Source organism: Bremia lactucae, linkage group LG2, assembly GCF_004359215.1.
Source record: "Bremia lactucae strain SF5 linkage group LG2, whole genome shotgun sequence".
In the NCBI taxonomy this organism is placed as follows: Eukaryota; Oomycota; class Peronosporomycetes; order Peronosporales; family Peronosporaceae; genus Bremia; species Bremia lactucae.
In genome coordinates this window covers 5392440-5414121 of record NC_090611.1, presented here as the reverse complement: position 1 = coordinate 5414121, position 21682 = coordinate 5392440, and the positions used below count along the sequence as shown (strand labels likewise).

The following is a 21682-nucleotide window of genomic DNA, read 5'->3' as shown; positions in this document are numbered from 1 at the left end:
ATCTGGTGAAGTGGCTAGGGTACCCCTCTTCTGAAAACTCTTGGGAGTTCGAGGTACCTCTTCGGCAAGATTGCCCGTACGCCGTTGACGTTTTTGAGCGCGAAGTACAGGGTCAACTCGCGTCAAACGACGCTTCCCACCACTAAACGTGGGATTAGGCAGATTTAAAGCCTCAGTGCGGCTTCGATCAATGGTTGTACGGTCAACCGAAGCACTGAAATATTGGCTAGGCCTTTCTTCGTTTTGTGGCATAAATGTTATACGTAACTGGCCTTTGTTTTTAAGCTTAGCAAAGTCGAAGCAAAGCTTCCGTTCCAAACGAACATCACCTCTATCCGCAGACTCTCGGGTATTCCAGATATTACGGAGTTTGCGGGCCCAGTGAATCCATTTCCCAAATGGGACTTCGTTTTTAGTTCTTGTTTCGTTTGGAAGCAAAACGATCGGAAGTTCCCTCATGGAGGTCACCGAAGCCCCACGGGCTTGATCACGTAAACGAGTCAGATACTGGCTTCGCTTCATTACCTTCGGCGCAAGGTATTGCTCATGAAGAGCGTCGCGGGCAGCAATCTCCTCCGGCGTCCTCGCCGGGTCACCTGAGATCCAGGTGCTCAAGCTGTGACCCGCTATATCGTTGAGACGCTCGTCCGCACTTAGCGGAGTGAATCTATAATCAGTATGAGCTTTAGCTTTCGCTACTTCGGCAGCTCGACGACGAGCTCATTCCTCTATGAGGATTATCTGCTCTGGCTCTTTATCGAGCGGATTCGTAATGATGTTGGACTCAGGGTCGCGTGTCCTGCTCAATGCAGTTAATACATCAGTGGCACCACGTTCTGGGTTCTGATTCGGGGCCCGCCGACGTTCATCCGGAGAAGAAGGCGTGAGAGAACGACGCTCTTTCTCCTCCTTCTCGGATGGAGAGTGACTTTCAAAGTCCACCATTCCCTCATCGTCGAGGAAGGTGCTAAGAGTCTGTGACACACGCTTGATTGTCATTAGACAAAGGAATGGAAGACACAACCAAACGGTTAGCTGTTTAGGTTCCAACCTCAAAGAGGAAATGAAGCGAATGTTGTCACTCGGTGTCAACAGTCTGATGTGGGAGGGTGTAATGGGGCACACATTGGTTGGAGAACCGTTGTTATGGTACATTTACTTTATGGGTAAAATATCCTTTTATCTAATTTTAAAATAGTTAGTTTCTTAGATCCCATTTATTATGGGTAACAAATGTGGTCGCCACCAGATATTAATCTGGCGGCCAAAATCTATTTTAATTACCTAGTATAAGATTTTTAGATTTTAATAATTAAATAAAGTGCAGTTCCCCTTTTGATCTTAAAGCGTTAAGTGCCTTCAGTTCAATAGAACCAAGTGACTCTCTGAGTCTGAAAGTCTTCCTCTGACTTTAGGAGCGAAGGTAGCTCCGCTACAATATCCATGCCTCCTATTGCGGATGTCGGTTACAGTGTGAGAATTTTTCAGTAGTGAATAGCTGGAAGGAAGGTTGCATCATTTGCTATATCTTTGTCTAAATTTGTATTAGGCTTGAGCTTGCCTACCAGGGTATGACTTTTTAAAAAAAAGCGCAAAACGCGTGAATTCACAGCTCGTTCTTTTTGATACAGTACGACAATTTTGCCGCCTTTATAGATCTGCCGATTTAAGCAGCTTAAATGTAATAAAATGTCTAATTATCCCAATAAAGGCGTCTTACAGCCAAAATTTATAACGTACTATCATAGCGAGTTGCACACCCGGCCACACAACTCAGCTATGACGGCATTGGGGCCGTAATAACAACTGGGACAGTAAGAAGTGAATTTTCAATCACTTCATGCGCGTCTTCATCAAACTTTTCTGTGTCCATAATGAATCGTGCAGAAATAATTGAGATCGAATCAACAGGTTTTATCAAGAGCTGCCAGTGGCAGCGAATCGTAATTATACAATGTAAAAGCAATTAGTTACGCATAACATCGTAAGAAATAAGCTTACCGAGAGTTTTATCTTAATATAATTTCGGGCAGCTTGAAGCAGAATCGCGTTGGGAATATCACCATTAGCACCGTATGGCAACTCCTCTTGAATGAAAGCATCCGCAAGAGTTGGGTCTTCATAAGGGCCAACAATAATTGGAGTCAAATCTTGCAGTAAAACCTAATCAAACACAAATGAAATCCAAAGAATAGCAAATTATTTATGTCAACAAAAAGTATACCTGTCCATTCTCACGTATATCACCACCAGCTCCCAAATTTGCAGAAGCAGAGCGAAAAGTGATGCGGATTGCATCATCAAGTGGATTTTCCACAAAAAGAACGCATTCCAGATTTCCAGTACCTTCAACACGGTATGGTAGTCGCTGGAAGGTAACAATGGGCACGTGATATGCGGCTAAATTAGCTTTCTTAAACCAAGACGCAGATACGGGTAACGAGCTATCGCCACTCATAGGACTGATCTGGGGCTTTACAAGAATACCAGCCGTGCCATGTTTAATCGACTCGGCACAACGCCAAGCGCGCTTTGCGCGCAGCAGTGGCCGATAAGGGGTAAGCAACTTCACGTCCCGTGACTGATTTAACGGGTTCTGCAGCCGCTGGTGCAGCGTCGACACCTCGCCCATTTCACATTTTTGCGAAAGAACTTTCAACATTTTACGCGTCATCTCTGGTGTGTCTTCCTTCCAAGAAGCCCCTTCGTTTTGAAGTACCGCAAGCTGCTTTTTTAACTCGGGCCATTGATGTTCGAGTCTGTTCTCAATCAGCCTCATTTCCTTCTCCTGCAACTTATTCAGCGCCTGATCGTACTTCCATCCTCCCATTGCAACCAGTCTTTTATATTTAAACTTTTTGATGTGGTTCTCACGCTGAAGCTCTTTCATTGAGTCCGCAAGCGCCTGAAGTGAGCTACCACGCCCAAAGGCATTTTTAAAAGATGATGTCATCGTTGCAGCGTTGCCTCCACTAGCCAAAGATACCGAGGGAGTTATGTAATACGACTGCAATGCCTGAAATACATCTTCGTGAACCGCTTGACGCTCGCGAGTGATAGCTGCCATAATCAACGCGTCCGGGTCATCGTCTACCCATTCTAGCTCATAAGAGTCCCAGCGGCAGTGCGCACACAGTAGAAAGTAGCCCTGACAGCTTTCGTGAAATGCCGTGGAAAGTATTGTCTGGCACGTGGGGCAACTAAAGCATCGGCTTGAGCGGTTCTGATACATGGATGCTTCCTTTGATGGCATATTTACCAGTAAATTTCCACAGTAGAAAGATTCAAACTCCTCCACGCTGCATTGTGGTAGACGACACACCAGTTTTTGACGCGTTTCACTGTAAAAGAGTAAACTTACGGGCGCCAGGTGTCCACATTTGCAAGCATAGCGAACGCTAACGTCGGCCATTGCACGAAATACCTCGCAACTATGACATGCCCTATTTGTTAAGCTTATTAATTGCTTATTTTAGGGAAAAAAAATCAAAAGTAAGGGTGTGTTAACCGGGCACTGCCGACTTGTACTGCTTCAGTACAAGTCCACTTCGCACTGCTTCAATGCAAGTGGTTGCCTCACGTCACTTTACGTGCACTAATACGTGCAGAGGAAGACTCTTTTTAATACACTTCCTTTAAAGAGGGTTAAAAGTAAACTGTATTCAATATAATTAAGCTCTTCTGTTTCTATCTATTTACTACTAACTTAATTATAAACTAATACAGAACATGAAATAAAATCTAATCTGTCTCTCTCTTTGCGCGCGTCCCGTGCTGACTGGACCGCGGAGCAAGTAGATATAATGGCCTGTATCTACCAATGGATAAGCATTCCGAATATTACTATGGGTTGTAATATTTTCAAATATTATCTACCTTTTAGATAATATATTAATTAACAAGCTTTACTCCAATGAGTGACGCTTACCGCGCGTGTTCAAGACCATCCTCCAATACATGGAGGTAGCGGTCGAATTTGTTGATCTTCGACTCTTGATCCGACACAGGGTTCGGATCTAATTTTACCTCCTCCAATACAACCTTTGGTGGAGTTCCGCGGTGGCCAACGGCTCCTTGTGGAACGTATTCAAAGCCACCGTGATGTGAAGGGGCAGCGAACGAGTTATCTGGTTAACAAGCGCGGTTTTTCAGCTTTGCATGACAGATGGGAGCCTCGTTCCCAGCTGGTTGTTGACGTTGAGGGCCTCGTCCGTTAGTATAACGAGACTCATCAGATGGATTAGAGGGTCCATTGAAAAACGCGCGCCCCTGGCGCGTGTAAATCGATTGCAAAAAACGTCAATCGCATCGGCATCTCAATAGAGATGCGAGCCCTTCCCCAGGGTGATGAAAGGGAGTAAACATCCCCTTTCACGTTTCGTATTGTTGACTCAAGATGGACACGGATCACCCCACGTGAGGCATGGAAGTCGTGCCTCACGAGACGACCGATGCAATTTTAAACCTTGCACCGGTTGGAGTTCTTTCCTCAAACTTAACGCAAATCGCGTTAGGACTTTGAAGCCAGGCTTCGCATCCAATGTCTTTGACATTGGGAAAAAAATGCGCTCCAGGCTTGCATTAACGGGATTTTATCTCGCGTGTTGTTGCCACTATACCATCGATGCTTAAGAAAAGCATCGAGATAAAATCTTCCTTATCGCAAAAGTTCTTCGCGCTGGATCAAGACCATGTAGCTTTGTCGCAATAAATAAAAGATATTTATTGTGAGGAGTTGTCTCTCCAGACAAGCTACTGACTAGCCGTTCGGCAAAAGCCACGGCTTTTTCTCAGGGGAAAGACGAGACATTTTATTGTCTGCACTCCCCTGAGTGGGACCCACTGAAGCAGGGGTACCACAAGAACTGTTATTACGATGGCTTACGCCATCGTCATCACCACGCACAGAAATAAGTGCGGGTGACGGCACTGGAGACCGCAACAGTTTGTGTTGTGGGGGAAGATGATACTACGGCAGACAAAACATCTGCCGCAAGAGACAATAATGCGTCGCCCGCGGCTGCATGTACCGCAGCCGAAGGCGCCGCACTATTCACACACCGCATGGACTCGTTAACCATGCAATATAATTGAAAATGATGGTTCTGACAATCAACATCGTTTTCAATTAAGTGGTCTTATAATGACCACTCTATTTAATAACATTCAAAGTGATTGTCGTTTAAGGGAGGAATGATGTAACGGGGGGTGTCGTTAAATGAATTTAACACTTAGCAAGCTCACTATATCGAACGGTTGGAAAACCGTCCGAAGAGCGCGTACTCAATGCTGGAGTACGAACGGAAATATCACGATCTTCGTGATGAGCTGTCGTCAGCTCATCGCGGTTTCGAGGATATTCGGACCCGACATGAGAATCTCCAGATCCAGAATGAGAATCTGGTTCGTGACCACAAGAATCTTTTAGGGATTCTTGACAAGGGTGGTCAGATCCGTCCTTGGAAGAAACCGCGTACTGATGGTACGGGCGGAGCCGACCAAAGTAAAACGTAGGATGCAAACGCATCCTATGTTGTAATTCTATTGGGTACGCATTGCCTCCGCGATGCAGTACACGGAGTGGCCCAATGAACTTGGGTAGTAGTTTACTGCTACCCACATTAGTAACTACACGCTTAGGTAAGTTTACCGTAGAGAGTAGTTCTAGGTCATTAATTTTCAATAAAAGAACATTTGCTCTTCCATGTTTGTCTGCGTCCCGTTTCTAACGGTCCTTTGCGTTAGCAATGAAATCCTATACGAAACGGATTACGGATTCTCGAGCCAGCAGAATTTTTTTTTCTGCTGACTCATTTGTTTTATCTTTTCCAGTGCGCACAAAGCGCACTGCTATGAGATCTTTCTCATCTTCGATGTCGATTGCTTCGACATCACTCGTGTCATTGTTAACTTCGAAGCGTGGTGAGCATGAGCCAGAAATGGCTTTCTCGTGCGAGCCCCCCCCCCAAACTAGAGGATCCCTCTAAATGGGTGGGTATGCGTGGATGGCGTAAGCCATTCACGAAGAACGGTGTATGCGTTGTAGACGCATGCACCGAATTGTTGATGGCGAATTCGACCATCGGTAAAGACTCGCTCTTATTCGGATACGATTGGACGTAACCTCGAAGTATCTCTTCAAGGTCGCGATTTACGCGTTGCGTCTGGCCATTTGTCTCTGAATGATTAAAAGTTGACATAGTCAGCCGAGTTCCGCAAGATCGGAACACGGATTGTTAAAACTCCGTCGTGAACCGTAAATCTCTATCCAAAACCAGTTCACGGGTTAAACAGTGCAGTTTGAATACCGTGTCGATAAAGAACGGGCACAATCCGGAGCCAGGATCAGCTCTGGTACTGCAACAAGATGTACCATCTTGCTATATCTGTTTACAAAAACAAGGATTCCATTGTTTTTGTGAACGTCTTTGGAAAATCCGAAGACGAAGTCCATAGATATGGACTGCCAACATTCAGCCGGAAGTGGGAAAGTTCTTAAAGGTGCAAAAGATGAAGGGCTAGGCTTCATCCGTCGACATACCTCGCAAGCACGAATGTACCTGCGCACGAAGTGATACTAACGGGGCCAGTAAAAGTCGCGACTTACTGTGAGATAAGTTTTTTCATGTCCACGATGCCCACTTTTTGGTGCATCGTGACACTCATACATGATGCGCAAGCGCAAATCATTATGAGTTCGGACGACGACACGTGGAGTGTCGCCGGCAACAGCTGTGTAGTACAGTAAGTCGTTGCGTGTTGTGTATCGATCGGATGACGATCGATATAAAGCCGGTAAATCTTTAAATGATTTAATGGATGGATTCATCAGATGATCCATTCAACGCAAAAGGTCTTTATCTTCTATGTAGGCTGTCTTTACGTCATCAAACAAGTTAGCGACGGAACACTTGTAATGGATGTTCCAGCAGTGGGATTATTTTCATTGTTAGAGTGCACAGCCGGCTTGAATTCGGGTCGACGTCAGAACGCATCAGCGACGACACTAGGTCGTCCTGGTTTATATTCTATGGAAAAATCATACTCCACAAAGAAGGACAGCCACCCTGCCATTCTTTGCGAGAGGTGTGGGCTGTTTACGGCCTGACGTAATGACGCATGGTCCGTATATACGATGAACGGTCTATCTGCAATCGGCTGTGCAAAGTTTCAGCTGACGTGATTGATAACAGACGACGCGCTAAGCGCCGTCTGTATCGTATTGCATTTTGCACAGCCGATTGCGAAATTGCTGGCTTCACAGACACATGGAATGGTCTGTATTGATCTGCAATCGCCAAGATGGGCGATTGCATCAAGCTTTGCTTCATACCTTCAAACGAACGCTGATAACATGCGTTCCATAGCCATTTCTCGTTTTTTTCAAGAGACAAGAGAGATGAACTGTCATCTCTGCATAATTGCGAGAGTACTTGTGCAAGTACGCCACTATTCCAAGGAACTGTCTAAGTCCCATCAATCGACTGAAACTGGCCAGCCTCAAGTACGTGGGGTCTTTTTCCCTCAATGTCTTCCGACTGTGCTTGCGCTATCACAGTCGGGTCCTCTACGGTCGACTCTCTACTCGACCTAGGATCATCGTGTTGTCCCTTTGGGGCAACCGGTATTCTGCTTGAATGTCGCCTGCTAGGCGTACATTCATGTCTCAATCCGCTCGACTTCTTCGAGTGGTGGATCTTCGGCGCTGCCTGTGCATTCGCACAGCCGCCGGCAGCTGACTCCACAGTGTGATTAGTCATCACATTGTGATCTTGTGCAGTCGCACTAACGACTGTACCACAAGTGAGGCCATCGCACTCACTCTTAGTACATTTAAACGCCTGTGGACGCTCCAAGACGTTTATCAGATGGCCATCTGATGAACAAGTGGTAGGCATCTTTTCAGATCGATGCTGCCAGCTGACTCTTGGCTCATATTTTCTGAGCCAGGGTAAATCTAGGATGACATCAAATTTGTCATCCAAATCCAGTACGATGAAATCATCAGCGTACTGTAATACTTATAACGTGTAGTGAAATTTCACTACGCGTTTCAGTATTGTTATCGATGCGCCTGTCGCTAGACGCACCGTCATCCTCGTTGAAGGGATGTCGCGCTCAACATATTTAAGCCTACGGCCCTCTAGCGAATGGCAACGAATAAAGTGATTCGACGCCCCACAGTCCACTAGGGCTCTAAGTGACAAATCATTTGTCACTTTTAACTTCAAGGTGATGAGTGATACCTCATCGCCAGGTGCAGAGACACATAATGATTCTGTGTCTGTAGCGACTTTAGTCGAGAGGTTTGCAAATTCTCTCGAGGTTGCTGGATCAGTAGGGCGTTGCGCCCCTACTGACCCCGACCGTTTTTTTGGCGGTCCGCCTCGTTGTTGCGATTTTGTAACAACGTTGGACCCGCGACCGTTGCCCTTTTTGACATTCAGTCCATCATTACGTTCAGTACTTATCGGTACTGGGTGTGGGGCACTTCACGCATGAGCGTAGTGACCTAACTTTTGACAGCGATTGCATTTCTGCAATCGCTTACTGTTCGAAAAGCGAGGTCTCGCTTTCGACATAAGAGAGGTCCATAGGTTCTGGACCTCCAAGCTCGTGTCGTCTTGGAGGACGATATGATGACGAACTAGCTTGAGCCTGTCTCAAGCTAAAGTCCTCCTGTTCCGCAGCGGATATTGCTTCTTCAAGCGTATCCTGTTCTAAGCGGAACAGGTGGGTCTTTACGGGACCATCCGTAAGACCTTGCGGGAACACCGTGATTAACGTGTGTTCATGAGCTAAGTTGTTCGTAATACAACTCGTTGACAGACGTATGTGCTGGGCATAAGCAAGAACATTCATCACGATTACCTTGCTTGAGTTCCAGAATCTCTGATCGAGCTCTGAACTTAGCCCTAGGCAGTTCAAACGTCTGTTTGAGCCGGGATTTAAAAGTCTCTAGTTACTCAACGACATATGGGTCACGCAACTTAAGGCTTAGTGCCCAAATTTTTTGGCACGACCTGCCAAATTTGATTGAGCAAATGCGACTTGCATTTGCTCGTCGACGATGTGACGAGCATTTATGACATCGCCCAACTCGACGAACTATCTTAAGAGGGAGTCCCCTTTACATAGAGATGTCAATCTTTAGGGCTTCGGGACGACGCGTGTGCGTCGTCCCAGGTACAGAGGTCTGTACCTGTTGTAACCTAACAGTTCTGCCTGTTGAGAGCCTTGCTGATTCAGCAAGGCTACCTTCTCCTTCGCCTCGTCAAGTTCATGTTGTATGAACTTGGCGATGGCTGAAAGGAGGGCATCTCTGTCCAAATTGGACAGCATTGCCAAGATTGCATCGTTTCCTACGGTCAAACTCATTCGTTCGACCGCACTCCTTTCTATGTCACTTAAAAAAGGAGTAGCTTTCACGGAAAACGTGATGCGTATTCCCACTATCATCTAACATGTCCATGTTAGATGAAGGAAATGTGGTCCTTGGACGGACTACAAAGTGCTACCAGGTGTAACGGGGCACTACGACTTGTACTGCTTCAGTACAAGTCCACTTCGCACTGCTTCAGTTGCGAGTGGTGCTCTACGTTATTTCACGTACACTTGTGCGTGCAGAGGAAGACTTCTCTTTAAGGTAACTAGCTTAAAGAGGGTAAAATGAAAATTGTATTAATATAATTAAGTATCTCTTCTTTCTATCTGTTAACTCTAACTTAATTATAAACTAACACTAAACACGCAATTGAAATCTTATCTTATCTGTCTCTCACTTTTGCTTACATCTACAGTTGATTAGTCTGCGGGATAAATAGATATAATGGCCTATACCTATTTATGGATAAGATTTCTGAGCATTACTATTTAAAGTAATATCCTCCAAATATTATCTACCTTTTAGATAATATATTAATTAACAACCTTTAAGTGTTAATTTCATGTAACGATACACCCCGTTACATGTTGGCTCATAAGTACTGTTGTCAGTTCTAGCGAAAGGTGCCCCGTTACGGTGTTAGATATCTACTCTGATCGATCATTATTTATGTGGGGTGCCGTAAGCCGAAATGGAATGCCGTAAGCATTTCCTCAATTTTATACGTCTTTTTATTTACCTCTTACAGGGAATAAGATGTATAATTCCTCTTGATGGAAATAAGTTATGTAACAGTATATCCCGTTACAATCTCGACGCCATAACGTGGATACATTGCCATAACATTAGAGCCAATCAAGACTAATTGACAATTTGCATTTGTATAGTTATTCTATTGGACCCAGCGTGATTAGACAACTAGTTTTAGATGATGACAACACAAAATTGGTAGCGCTCGTACGGTCCCATCATCATATTGATAAGCGACAGTAAAACCATCACGGACGATAGCCGACACAAAGTTGATCCAGCTCTGTTGTACACTCTTAAACGAGCGGGCGGGGTAGGTCTGGCGTCCATTCTCATTGCGCGCAAGACGCAGTGAGTCAAACATGCCATCCTGTGGCTAACTTAACGCCAAGACATCTATTCGATAGCGTGGCAGGCTTGGGCCTTTCGCGGAGTACCTCAGGGTGATTAGCTAGGAGTTTCATCGCGCCCAGACACGACCCGAAGGCAACGGATCTCCGGCTGTCGTATACATCAATTACTCGGACCCTAATTGCGGCCAACACTGCCTGCTCGGGTTGAGGGGCAGCGGCAGTAAAAGCGCGAGCTCACTGACCTGACGGGAGGGGCTACTAGCTGGACCACGTCGGAGGAATGGTTAGTGGAGCTTTCAGGGCCGCTCCCTGGCCACCTGCGCTGAAACCAGAATATACGGCCTTCTGGTCCACGTACTTTTTTTTCGGACTAACAATTCTTGGATGCGTGACCAGACTGGACACGTCTTACTGCTCAAGAAATACGACAAAAGTCGGCCCTGCGCGTAGCAGATCTTCAGGTGCGACGGGTTGGAGGGATCGGACATACTCGCTTATCATTCCGGCGGCTGGTGAGACTATGTATCGACAATCTAAGCTGCGACGCTGGGGTATCGCGATTCTCCTTAGCGCTTCGAGATTAAAAGTCGGTAAACGCCTTAGAGCACAGCGGCTCATAGTGCCACGTCACCCACATCGACTTCTCAGGCGTACAACATATCCCCAGACTCCGCCAAGCGAAGTACGATTGACCTGAGCAAGGGAGTAATGGCATCCACTGGCGCATCGCTACAACCAACACCGATGTTCCTAGCACGGCAGCTGACTGTCGAAAGCTCCGGAAGGCACATGCGGCTGGATGCATCGTTTTTCAGGCGCATCCGCTCCTACATGGATTGCCGTGGAGCGTACCTGACTCCACTGCAAGCAAACGCGTTCTTTTCGTACTGAAGAAACAACTGTTTTATGGGTATAAAGGATCGGAGCTTCCACTGACGGAGACGTTGCGGGCCCTCCACAGCTCGGCGCGGGCAAGTGCATGGCAGGCCGCGGCTCTCGAGTAGCCGCCTCCAGCGGTCAGAGATAATGTCAACATGCTTACGGAGTACCAAGAGTGGGTCGCGTATCGCGTTGCATAGGGCAACTCGACCTGCACCATGCAGGCCGGGAACGTGACAGTAGTTGCCGTAAGCTTCACTGCGTCGCGGGATGAAAGAGACGCTGGAACAAAACTTCTAGAAGTGCCCCTGCGCGCGAGCCTGTTGGCAGAAACTCACCTGCCACTGGACTGGAGAGCAATGGGAATCAAGGCATGCCCACGCTTCTTTGACCAATAATGGAACAGCTGCGCCGAGATCATCCGAATGAGGCGGCCGCCTACGAATCAATATAGAAACGTATCTAATTCATCGTGAGCAGCATATGCATCACCACCCTGGGGGTTCAACAAATCCGAGTGACATTCCAGCACGCGGTCGTGCCTATCAACAGCAGCGTTGCGAAGTTTTGGGAAACCAATATGAGGCAACTCAGAGCTATACGGAAGCGGGAAAGTTGGCGAGCGGACTCCCAACTTCACGGCACACGTCTGATAGAATGCCAACGCCAGCTGGCAAGACATCCCCGAGAGCCTTCACGGACAGTGTCAAGCTCTGTTCAACAACCGGACTCGACCGAGGAATAGGCGTTTCTACCCATTAGTGGATAAATATACATGCAGTCCTCCCTCTGATATCTTATCTTCAAAAACTTATAACCCCGCTAACTTATAGGATTTGACTTCCACCGTGGTCGTTCTGTGGTCGCTAACTTATAACTTATAGCTAATAGCCGAGAAGCCAGATATATATTTGTAGAGGGATTTTTTTTAAAAAAAATGAGGGGGAGGATCCCAGTGTAAGCCAAGAGCTCTCAACTCAGACCTAGGTGGTTCAAACGTCTGTTTGAGTCGGGCTTCAAAAATTCTAGCGACCCAAAGACATATGGGTCACGCATCTTAAGGCCTAGTGCACAAGTTTTGGTACGACCTGCCAAATTTGATTGAGCAAATGCGACTTGCATTTACTCGTTGAACATGTGACGAGCCCATATGGCATCGTCCAACTCGACGAACCATTTAAAAGGGAGTCTTCTTCGACTTCCATTCGTCCACAGATTATAATAAAGTTAAAAATGCTGCGCAAAGTTGACAAAAGTCGATCAATGCCGTAATGTAATATTTCATAAATCGAAGGTGATTAGCCTGAAAGCTGCGGAGTAGCTTGTAGGCAAAACGGCGGGTTTCCTGGGACAGATCAAGCAAGGTAGAGGCACTACCTAAGATGGTTATTGTCTCGGAGTTGGTGAATCTGTCTGTAATTGCCTCCTTCTCTGCTTCAGCTTCTTCGTTCCCTTCCGCCTCCTCCTGCACTGCGTCCAGAATCTCTTGATCATTGAGTTCTGGCTGAGCACTTTTGTCTTCTTCGAAAGGGTTGAGAAGCTCCTCAATGGCCATCGAATTGCGGAGCGGCAGCTGTTTGAGCTTGTTTCCAGGTCCTGCTCCAGAGCTCTCTCCTCCTTCTTAGTTTCCTTCTCGCCCTCCATGCTCTCTACTTCCTCCTGGGAATGGAAATCGTGGCAGGCTTTGCAAACAGCCCGGTGTGATTGAAGCAGCTCTTGACCGTGCTGCCAAAATCTCTGTCCAGGCAAAAAGAGACCAGGTAATGGCTGTAAGCTGGTCAACATTGTAAATGTTACCAATAATCTCACCTCATTCGTCGCAATCCTGCGCGTGTTGAAGATGGTAGCGCCGGTAATGCCTCTTAAAAGCGGCAATTATGCTGGCATACATTGGTTGAACATTCGAGGTAGCGTTGGGCGGAAGGGGCTGACCCTTGACGTTGGTCAGCTACAGGTCATCCACAATGTGAGATGGCGCATGTCGATCAAGAGGAGGACCCATCTGCCTTGATCATAAAGCACTTGTCGGATGTTTGCAAGACTAACAGGTCAATCCCTAGGCACAAGGTTGCAAACATACCTTCATAGCTTTGTCAACATTGATAGGCCATTCCTGATAAATTGTCCGGTCATCCATGCTTTCACGTTGTGTCTGTAAAAGAATTCCAATTGCTCTCCTGTCTTCTTGTTGAACACTGCGGTTTTTTGGCTCGTCCGATGAAGAATGGCTGGAGCTTATCAGACCCATCAGCATTCGCTGTGTAAGCTATGGTGATGCGTGTCTGAATAACAGGTGTCAAATTCTAAATTCAAGTGCAAACATAAATGAAGATCAATTTAATGTCATTGTTGTGCCCGTCAACGTCTGCTTAAGCGATTTTCCTCAGGTGTCATGCTGTAAAAAAGTCCTGTGAAAGCTGCTTGAGCAAAAATAATCCATCTCAAACAAAGGCAAAACCAAGCTTATCAGTCTCATCCATGTTGTACAAAACATCACGGACAAAGCACCCGGCAATAACCGTCTTCAGCTCAGGTAGAGCCTCGTTCAAAGCCTCCACATCAATCAATCCGCTTTCGCCGTGGATGCGGATAGCACAGAGTTTGTGGCGTTGCTGGAACTTTTGGAGCCATCCGTGAGAAAACTTGATGGCGTCATCCGGGGATTTCACTGATTCGGCAAATCTCTGAGCCTTTGCGCAGATCAGATCCCCGGTGATGATAACCCCACGATGCTGGCACTGTAGAATCCAGATGGCTTCTATCCTTTTCACCACCGGGTGCTGGACAAGGCGCTAACGCTGCTAGAGTCCATTGCCTCCAGCTCAGCACGTTTCTTAATGATGTTGCTGATAGAAGCCTGAGCCACTCCCTTAGTGAGGTTGAACTCCATTGTCGCCCAGGCAGCCAAAGCCTGCTGGCTCATGCTGCGATTGGTATCCTTGTGTTTCCAAATTTGCAGGCGTTGAGCATTGGTAAGGCGAGCTTGCGACATCTCTCTGTGTTGCAAAGAGTGGGAATAAAAGTCAGCAAACAATTGTCACACCTTGTTCTTCACAAAGAACACCAACCCCAAGTGATACTTTCGTTCGTACTCGAACATCGAGAGCGCACTTGAATGGTCTTCCAACCGTTCGATACGGTGAGCCTGCACCGTCTGTTCCAACAAGAGTGACGCTTGCTGCGCTCGTAGTCAAGACCCTCCGCCAACACATGGAGGTAGTGGTCGAAATTGTCGATCTTCGACTCTAGATCCGACACTTAGGTCGAATTAATTTTCCCTCCCCCATCGCAACCATTGGTGGATTCCCACGGTGGTCAACGCTTTCTTGTGGAACGTATCGTAAACCACTGTGATGTTAAGGGGCAGTTGACGACTTATCTTGTTCGCTGGCGCGGATATCCACCTTCGCATGGCAGCTGGGAGCCTCGTTCCCAGCTGGTAGTTGACGTTGAGAGCCTCGTCCGTCAGTAGGATGAGACCCATCCGATGAAGCAGAAGGCCCATCGGAATACACGCGCCCCTGGCGCATGTAAATCGATCGCAAAAAACGTCAATCGCATCCCGCATCTCAATAGAGATGCGAGTCCTTCCCCAGGGCGAAGAAAGGAAATAAACATCCCCTTTTACCCTCTTCGAGTTGTCAACACAACACGGACAGGGATCACCCAACGTGAGGCATGGAAGCCCAGCCTCACGTGACAACCGATGCAATTTATACTTTGCACCGGTTGGAGTTCGTTTCCTAAACTTAACGCGAATTGCGTTAAGTTTTTGAAGCCAGGCTTCGCGTCCAATATCTTTGACATTGCGAATGAACGCGCTCAAGGCTTGCATAAGCGAGACTTTATCTCGCTTATTGTTGCCACTAGACCATCGATGCTTAAGAAAAGCATCGAGATAAAAATGTTCCTCAGCGCGAAAGTTCTTCGCGCTGGGATCAAGGCCATGTAGCTTTGTCGCAATAAATAAGGGGTATTTATTGTGAGGAGTCGTCTCTCCAGACAAGCTATTGATTAGCCGTTCTGACAAAAGCCACGGCTTCTTTTCAGAGGCGAGATGATACATTTTACTGTCTTCACTCCCCTGAGTGGTACCCACTGGAGCAGGGGTACCACAAGAACTTTTATTACGATGGCTTACGCCATCGTCATCACCACGCACAGGAACCAGTGCGAATGAAGCAAAGGGAGACGGTTCTGGCGATGGGGAATCGTTCTCATCGTCGGAACCAAACATGCTATAGAGTCACGCACTGCCTGAATTATACCTGTTGTCGTGTAGTATAGTATGTCACAGCGCAGCGCAAGGTTCGCTTGCGGACTCAAATCAACATAACGCTGTTAGCATGACTATTCGATTGAGTCCCCTCATTCAAGGGCTCATAGTCAGTCGCCTGACGACATTCAGGCGATTGTTCCACTCTCCCGAGTCGGCCATCTTGTCCACTCGGATTCATAGTCGACTGCTAAAGAGGGGTCGCATTCACGTGATGACTCACCGCGTGCACCCGCAACAGTGAGTGTTGCGGGAGATGATGATAGTGCGGCAGACGCCCTGTCTGTCGCAAGAGACAATAATGCGTCGCCCGCGGCTGCATGTACCACACCGCATGGACTCGTTACCGATGCGATAAAATTGGAAATGATGGTTCTGACCAATCAATATCATTTTCACTTAAGTATTTTATAGTGACCACTCTATTCAATGATAGTCAGAGTAATTTTCGTTCAAGGGGGGATGAGGTGACGGGGTGTAACGTTACATTAAATTACACTTAAAGGTTGTTAATCAATATTTTATCTAAAAGCTAAATAATATTTTGGGAATATTACTTGACACAGTAACATTCGAAAGCTTTATCATTGGTAGATATAAGCCTTGATATCTACTTCCTCCGCGGTCCAGTCACCACTGGACGCGCGCAAAGAGAGAAACAGATAAGACTATATTACATTTTGTATTAGTATTTAACTCAAATAGTAGAAAATAGATAGAGACAGAAGAACTTAATTAGTTTAGATACAGTTTACTTTTAACCTTCTTTAAAGCACGTGATTTACAGAGAGTCTTCCTCTGCACGTACTAGTGCACGTGAAGTGACGTGAGGCACCATTCGCACTGAAGCAGTGCAAAGTGGACTTGTACTGAAACAGTACAAGTCAGCAGTGCCCCATTACAGTAACGGCTGACGGGGTTTATGTAAACTTGAATAAACTAATCAACAGAACTAGTTGTCTCGTTGCTTGGTAATATTATCAAAATTAAATGACAAAAAATTATACTTCTTCATTGTTTTCCTCTTTTTAGAAATAAAATTTATGCAAATCGTAATGTCGAGGGTTGTCACAGCACTTTGTCAAGTATCGATCCGACGACCACTCCATGTCATCAAGTGCTCACCTTAATAAATTGAGAAGCTCCAGTTCTCAGCGAGAGCTGAAAGTTTGATCCTACTCCATAATTAAAAAAGGACTAATTGAAACGGGGTAAGCGTTATGGTCCGCAAGATTGCTGCTTTCTGGATGATTACAAACGATGCAATAATATAAATACTTTAAAAACTTGTCGTGCTACGATAAATTTATTTGTTGATGCATTCCTATTGTAAAAATGAGATTATACATGCGTTCTGAAGCTGTCAATCAATTTGGTCTACTTCTTCTGATGGTTGACAAAGCGGAGCGATAGCACTGCAAGAATACGGAAACCAACAATGAAGGCACACATGATGCCAAAATTCTTGTAGATCTCGCTGTGGTTTATCAGGAAATTGTCGGATATGTAATCTTTCACCGTCTGATTAGCGGAAAGTTGAGGAGGTGTTTCACTCACGATCTGACATCCAGTATCCGAGCCATCTCCATCATTCGGGCAGTCTCCGAAGACAAGGGCTGCAGAGAGAGCCAACGCGTAGTTGTGAGGAGTAATGTGATACAGCCATTTGTAGCCCGAAGGGATGGAGCTACCAGGAGGGTTGAACCCGCCAAATAGGAAGAAAATCAATTGAAGTAGCACGCCAAAGATCGTGGCAACCTCCACGGTAGGCATGAGGTAAGACAACATCTGACCGAAATATGCCTGCCACAGGTTGAACAGCGAAAGATGAAACCAATAGGCGAAAAACGTGGCAGCTCCCGTAAACCCTACCATTGGGAAGTAGGGGCCGACAAAAAGCATTGTGGCAAAAAACACGTATGGAATCTCCACCACCGTCGCGGCAACAAAATACCAGAGTGTGTTATATGTTTGCGATGCACGCTCGCGATAAAATGCAAGACGATCTTCTGAAGCAGTTGGCATGACACTGCTGAAAGAGATGAACCCAATGAAGGCCGTCGAACAAAAAAGCATGCCCATGCCTGAGTTAATACCGGCAAACGACGTATACTCTGCATTGATGTACGTAATACCGAACACAAGTCCAAGAATGAGGTAGAGAATAAATCGGGTCAGGTTGTACGAAGCTGTGCGCCAATACATGCGGAAGAAGCGCTGAAGCAGGAATTTAGCCTGGGTCATCTCTGTTGCAGCACGCTTGTCGCCATAAATCAATTCAGCAAACTCTTTCGATGGACTAGTCACACCCTCCCGATTCAGATTTGACAACACAACTTCATAGTTCCTGCTCGACTGGAAAACTTTCACAAAGTCTGTTTTGTCACCGTTGCTGTTGCCCACACCGGCACCGATTACCTCCAACATCCACGTCGCAGGGTTGTAATCGTCTTCCAGCTTCGCCGTGCCGTCGATTGACTCAAAGTACGCAATCATTGCACTCGCTTTCTTTCCAAGCTCACCATTAAAAACCGTCTCACCACCACGCTTTAATAGTAGCAAGTTGTCGAAAATATTAAACACTTCAGTAGATGGCTGGTGAATCGTGCATACAACTGTACGCCCTGTGTTTGCTACCTTGCGAACACCATCCATAATAAGTTTAGCAGAACGCGCATCCAGGCCACTTGTCGGCTCATCAAGAAACAGTACACTCGGTTGAGCAGCCAACTCCACGCCGATGGTTAATCGCTTCATCTGCTCAACAGAGCTGCCACGGATGATCTGGTTTGCGATTGGGTGCAAATCTAGCAGATCGAGACATTCGTTGACCGAATCGTACTTGTTATTATCGGACACGTCGGCACCTTGACGAAGGAATGCACTGAATGTGAGTGCCTCACGAAAAGTAGCAGAATCCGAGTGAATGTCCATCTGCTCGCAATAACCAGTGGATCGACGGATAGCGAGGTCGGTCGCGGGGTATCCATTAAGTAAAATCTGGCCACCGATCTTTCCTCCAGTCTTGCGCCCAGCGATGACGTCCATCAGCGTCGTTTTACCAGCACCCGAAGATCCCATGAGGGCTGTGATGGTACCAGGTAATGCATATCCACTGATGCCTTTAAGCAGATCGATAGTTTCATTTGGATTGGACGGGTTCGGCACCGTGTACCAGAGGTCCTTAAACGCGAGGGTGACCGGAATAAAATTCTTCTGGCTATCAGGAGTGACCGAAACAACAGCGTCCCCGATAATAGGCGTACTACGGGGTGTTTGGACGAGCCCGTACGAGTCCGACGTATTGCCTCTATCGTCGCTATCCAGTGTCACATTTTCCGGACTCTCATAGCGATGATACTCCAGCACAATAAATGACAGAAACATGAAACAAAAATATGCCGCTCCCATGAACACGATACCATACCAAAGCCAGAACTTCTCCGTCGGCACATTAAACGTCGAAAGGGAGTAATCACCCATATTCATTCCATAGTCTGCGCAGTAGTCGATACCATTGTACACACACGTATCGAAACTGCTGTCTGTGTACTGATTTACAGCAAGGGCGCGAATACTCCACGCAAAGGGGTTTATCCAGTACAACCAAATCAGGAAGCTTGGTATTTGCTCCTCCGTAATGACAAAACCAGCATAGAGAATGAAGAAGAGAATGGAGACCAAGGAGATTGGATTTGCCACATTCAAATCAGGGGAAACACAAGACAAGAAGAAAAACCACGCAGACATTGCTAGGTTGGTCACAAACAGCATCACCTCAAATAAGAGAAAAGCCTCTACCGTCGAGACATAGCCGCACATCCAGTACAGCATCGTTCCAAAGACTAAACATTCAGCTAAGCCCAACGGAATTTGACTAACCGAGTTCGAAAGCACGAACGACGACGTACGGAAAAAGTTGGATCGGCGTTGCTTGTAAAACACAGCACGAGCTGCCATAAACATTGGAATCTGCGCCTGTTGCCCCAGCGAAACGAACATGACAGCATTAAAAATGAGACCCATCACTAGCTGTGCATTCGTCTCATCGAATTGGTAAAACACGCTCGAGTAGAGCAAGCCCATCAGTATCACCATGATAGAGCGACCGACGAGAAATCCTGTGTCACGCTTCGTTAATGTAATCTGACGACGCACGACGCCCAAGGTGCTTTGCCAGAAATTGAGGTGGAACTCAGGAATCGAGTCGATGTGCTTGACTCTGTCTTCAATAAGCTTTTCATCGACCGGAGAATGGAGCTCATCCATCATTCGGCCGTAAGTTTGAGAGCGGGTAAACACATCAGCGTATTGACTAGCAGAGCGCGGGATGGTGCTTGATGGCATCGTACTGACTTCGTACTGCGACTGCTTGTCAGTGCCCAAGTCCAGCAAGAAATCAGCTACATCACGACGTGGTGGACACTTGAAGCCAAGGCTTTCAAAATACGCTAGTGCGTCAGCTTGAGGACCGTGGTACATTATGTGACCTTCGTTCAGGATCACAATATCATCAAACAGCTGAAACACTTCAGGTGATGGCTGCAATAACGAAATGACAATTGTCTTGCGAAACTTTTTCGCGATACTGCGCTGCGTTGTAATGATATCAAACGTTGCGGCGCTGTCGAGACCCGTGCTAATCTCGTCCATCATCATAATATACTTGTTACCAAACGCCATTTCGCCTGTGGTTACACGCTTCCGCTCACCTCCAGACACACCACGAGTCATGGCGTCGCCGACGACAGTGTTCTGGCAATTGTCGAGTCCGAGCTGCTGAATTACGATGTCAGGGTAGTGCTTGTACATGGCTCTGGCGGCGTCAAGGGCAGCCTGATTCTCCTCGGAAGTTCCATTGCTGAAATGCTGGGCTTCGCGCTCAGGAAGGCCTCCACCACAACAGGCATGCGCAAATTCTAGTGTCTCTTTGACTGTCAAGGATGGATAATGCTTATCTTTTTGCGTGACATACGATACAAATTGGGGCAGACGACGAATTAGCTGATTGGCTGGCGCGCCATTGTACGTAACTTCACCCTCAATGGTTACGTTTTCCTGGGTGGGAAATCTACCACTGAGCAGTTTCATAAGAGAAGACTTGCCGGATCCAGGTTGGCCAAGCACGAGAGTGATGGTGCCAGGCTTAAAAATGCCGCTCACGTTCTTGAGAATTTGTTTTTTAACCGTGTGTTTCTTAGCACCAAGGCCTCGAATGCCCTTCATGATTACATTCGGAAGTGTCGGTAGCTCAACCTTGATGTCATCTTCGTCCTTGACAGTGATGTCGGCCGAGATGGAGATATCCTTAAAGCGAACTTCCATCTGCGGAAGTGCTCTCCCTAGAGCCCGTTCCATGCGAAACGAGACGTGCTCATGCATTGCCAGCGGTCCCTGGGCCATGAGCGTCTTGCCATTTGTGTGTTCGATGGCAGCCCGTATGGGCTTGTCTAACGAGTCCGTTTCAGTTGAGGGCATTAAACCCCTAAGAATGCAGTGGTAGCTGCTCGTCTGTCTGTAATTGCTGCTAAAGCTTTAATTGAAAAGTGATAGACGGCATGGGATCAGGCTTTCAGGCAATCATTCTTGTATGATGGCCACAGTCGAGTGAAATGTTGTGGGATGTACTAAACATGTCTCGTTCGCTGTACATAGACGATGATGATGACGTATGAATTGCGAACGACTGATTATTCACAGATGTTTATTTCATGACCAATCAGAGCTCGCGAGTGTTTTCGCGTTTACGAACTTCGGTTAAGTACGCGATGCTGCCAGGGTTACAATCACCGTTTCTTAATGCCATTCAGGCACATAAATGGGAATAAGTGGCTGAGAAATCAAATTTGATTTAATCTTGCCAAAATGTTGGCATCGTGGGCTCCGAGCTGTGTCTGTCACAAGAATTTTCCCGTAGAGGACATAGCTTAAGACCGGTTTTTGCGAGACTTTAACTTTAATCTGCGTAGAGTGAACAGCTCCTACGCATCCTTTCGTGACGATAGCACTACATCCCACAATGTCGCGTCCATCGCGCAG

The 21682-nt window shown here is 46.7% G+C and overlaps 2 protein-coding genes across 2 annotated transcripts; both read right to left on the bottom strand.

The window, feature by feature from the left end:
- Window positions 1–1459: 1459 nt before the first annotated feature.
- On the bottom strand, window positions 1460–3412 carry CCR75_009451 (uncharacterized protein; the record flags this gene model as incomplete). Its single annotated transcript, XM_067967490.1, has 3 exons — window positions 1460–1924; window positions 2002–2163; window positions 2225–3412. 3 exons carry the CDS (start codon window positions 3410–3412, stop codon window positions 1778–1780), a joined length of 1497 nt encoding a protein of 498 aa, XP_067821486.1. The 3' UTR covers window positions 1460–1777.
- A 15278-nt stretch (window positions 3413–18690) lies between these two features.
- Window positions 18691–21121, bottom strand: CCR75_009450 (uncharacterized protein; the record flags this gene model as incomplete). The annotated part of the gene is made up of 2 exons (XM_067967489.1): window positions 18691–18758; window positions 18910–21121. 2 exons carry the CDS (start codon window positions 21119–21121, stop codon window positions 18691–18693), a joined length of 2280 nt encoding a protein of 759 aa, XP_067821487.1.
- Window positions 21122–21682: the final 561 nt, after the last annotated feature.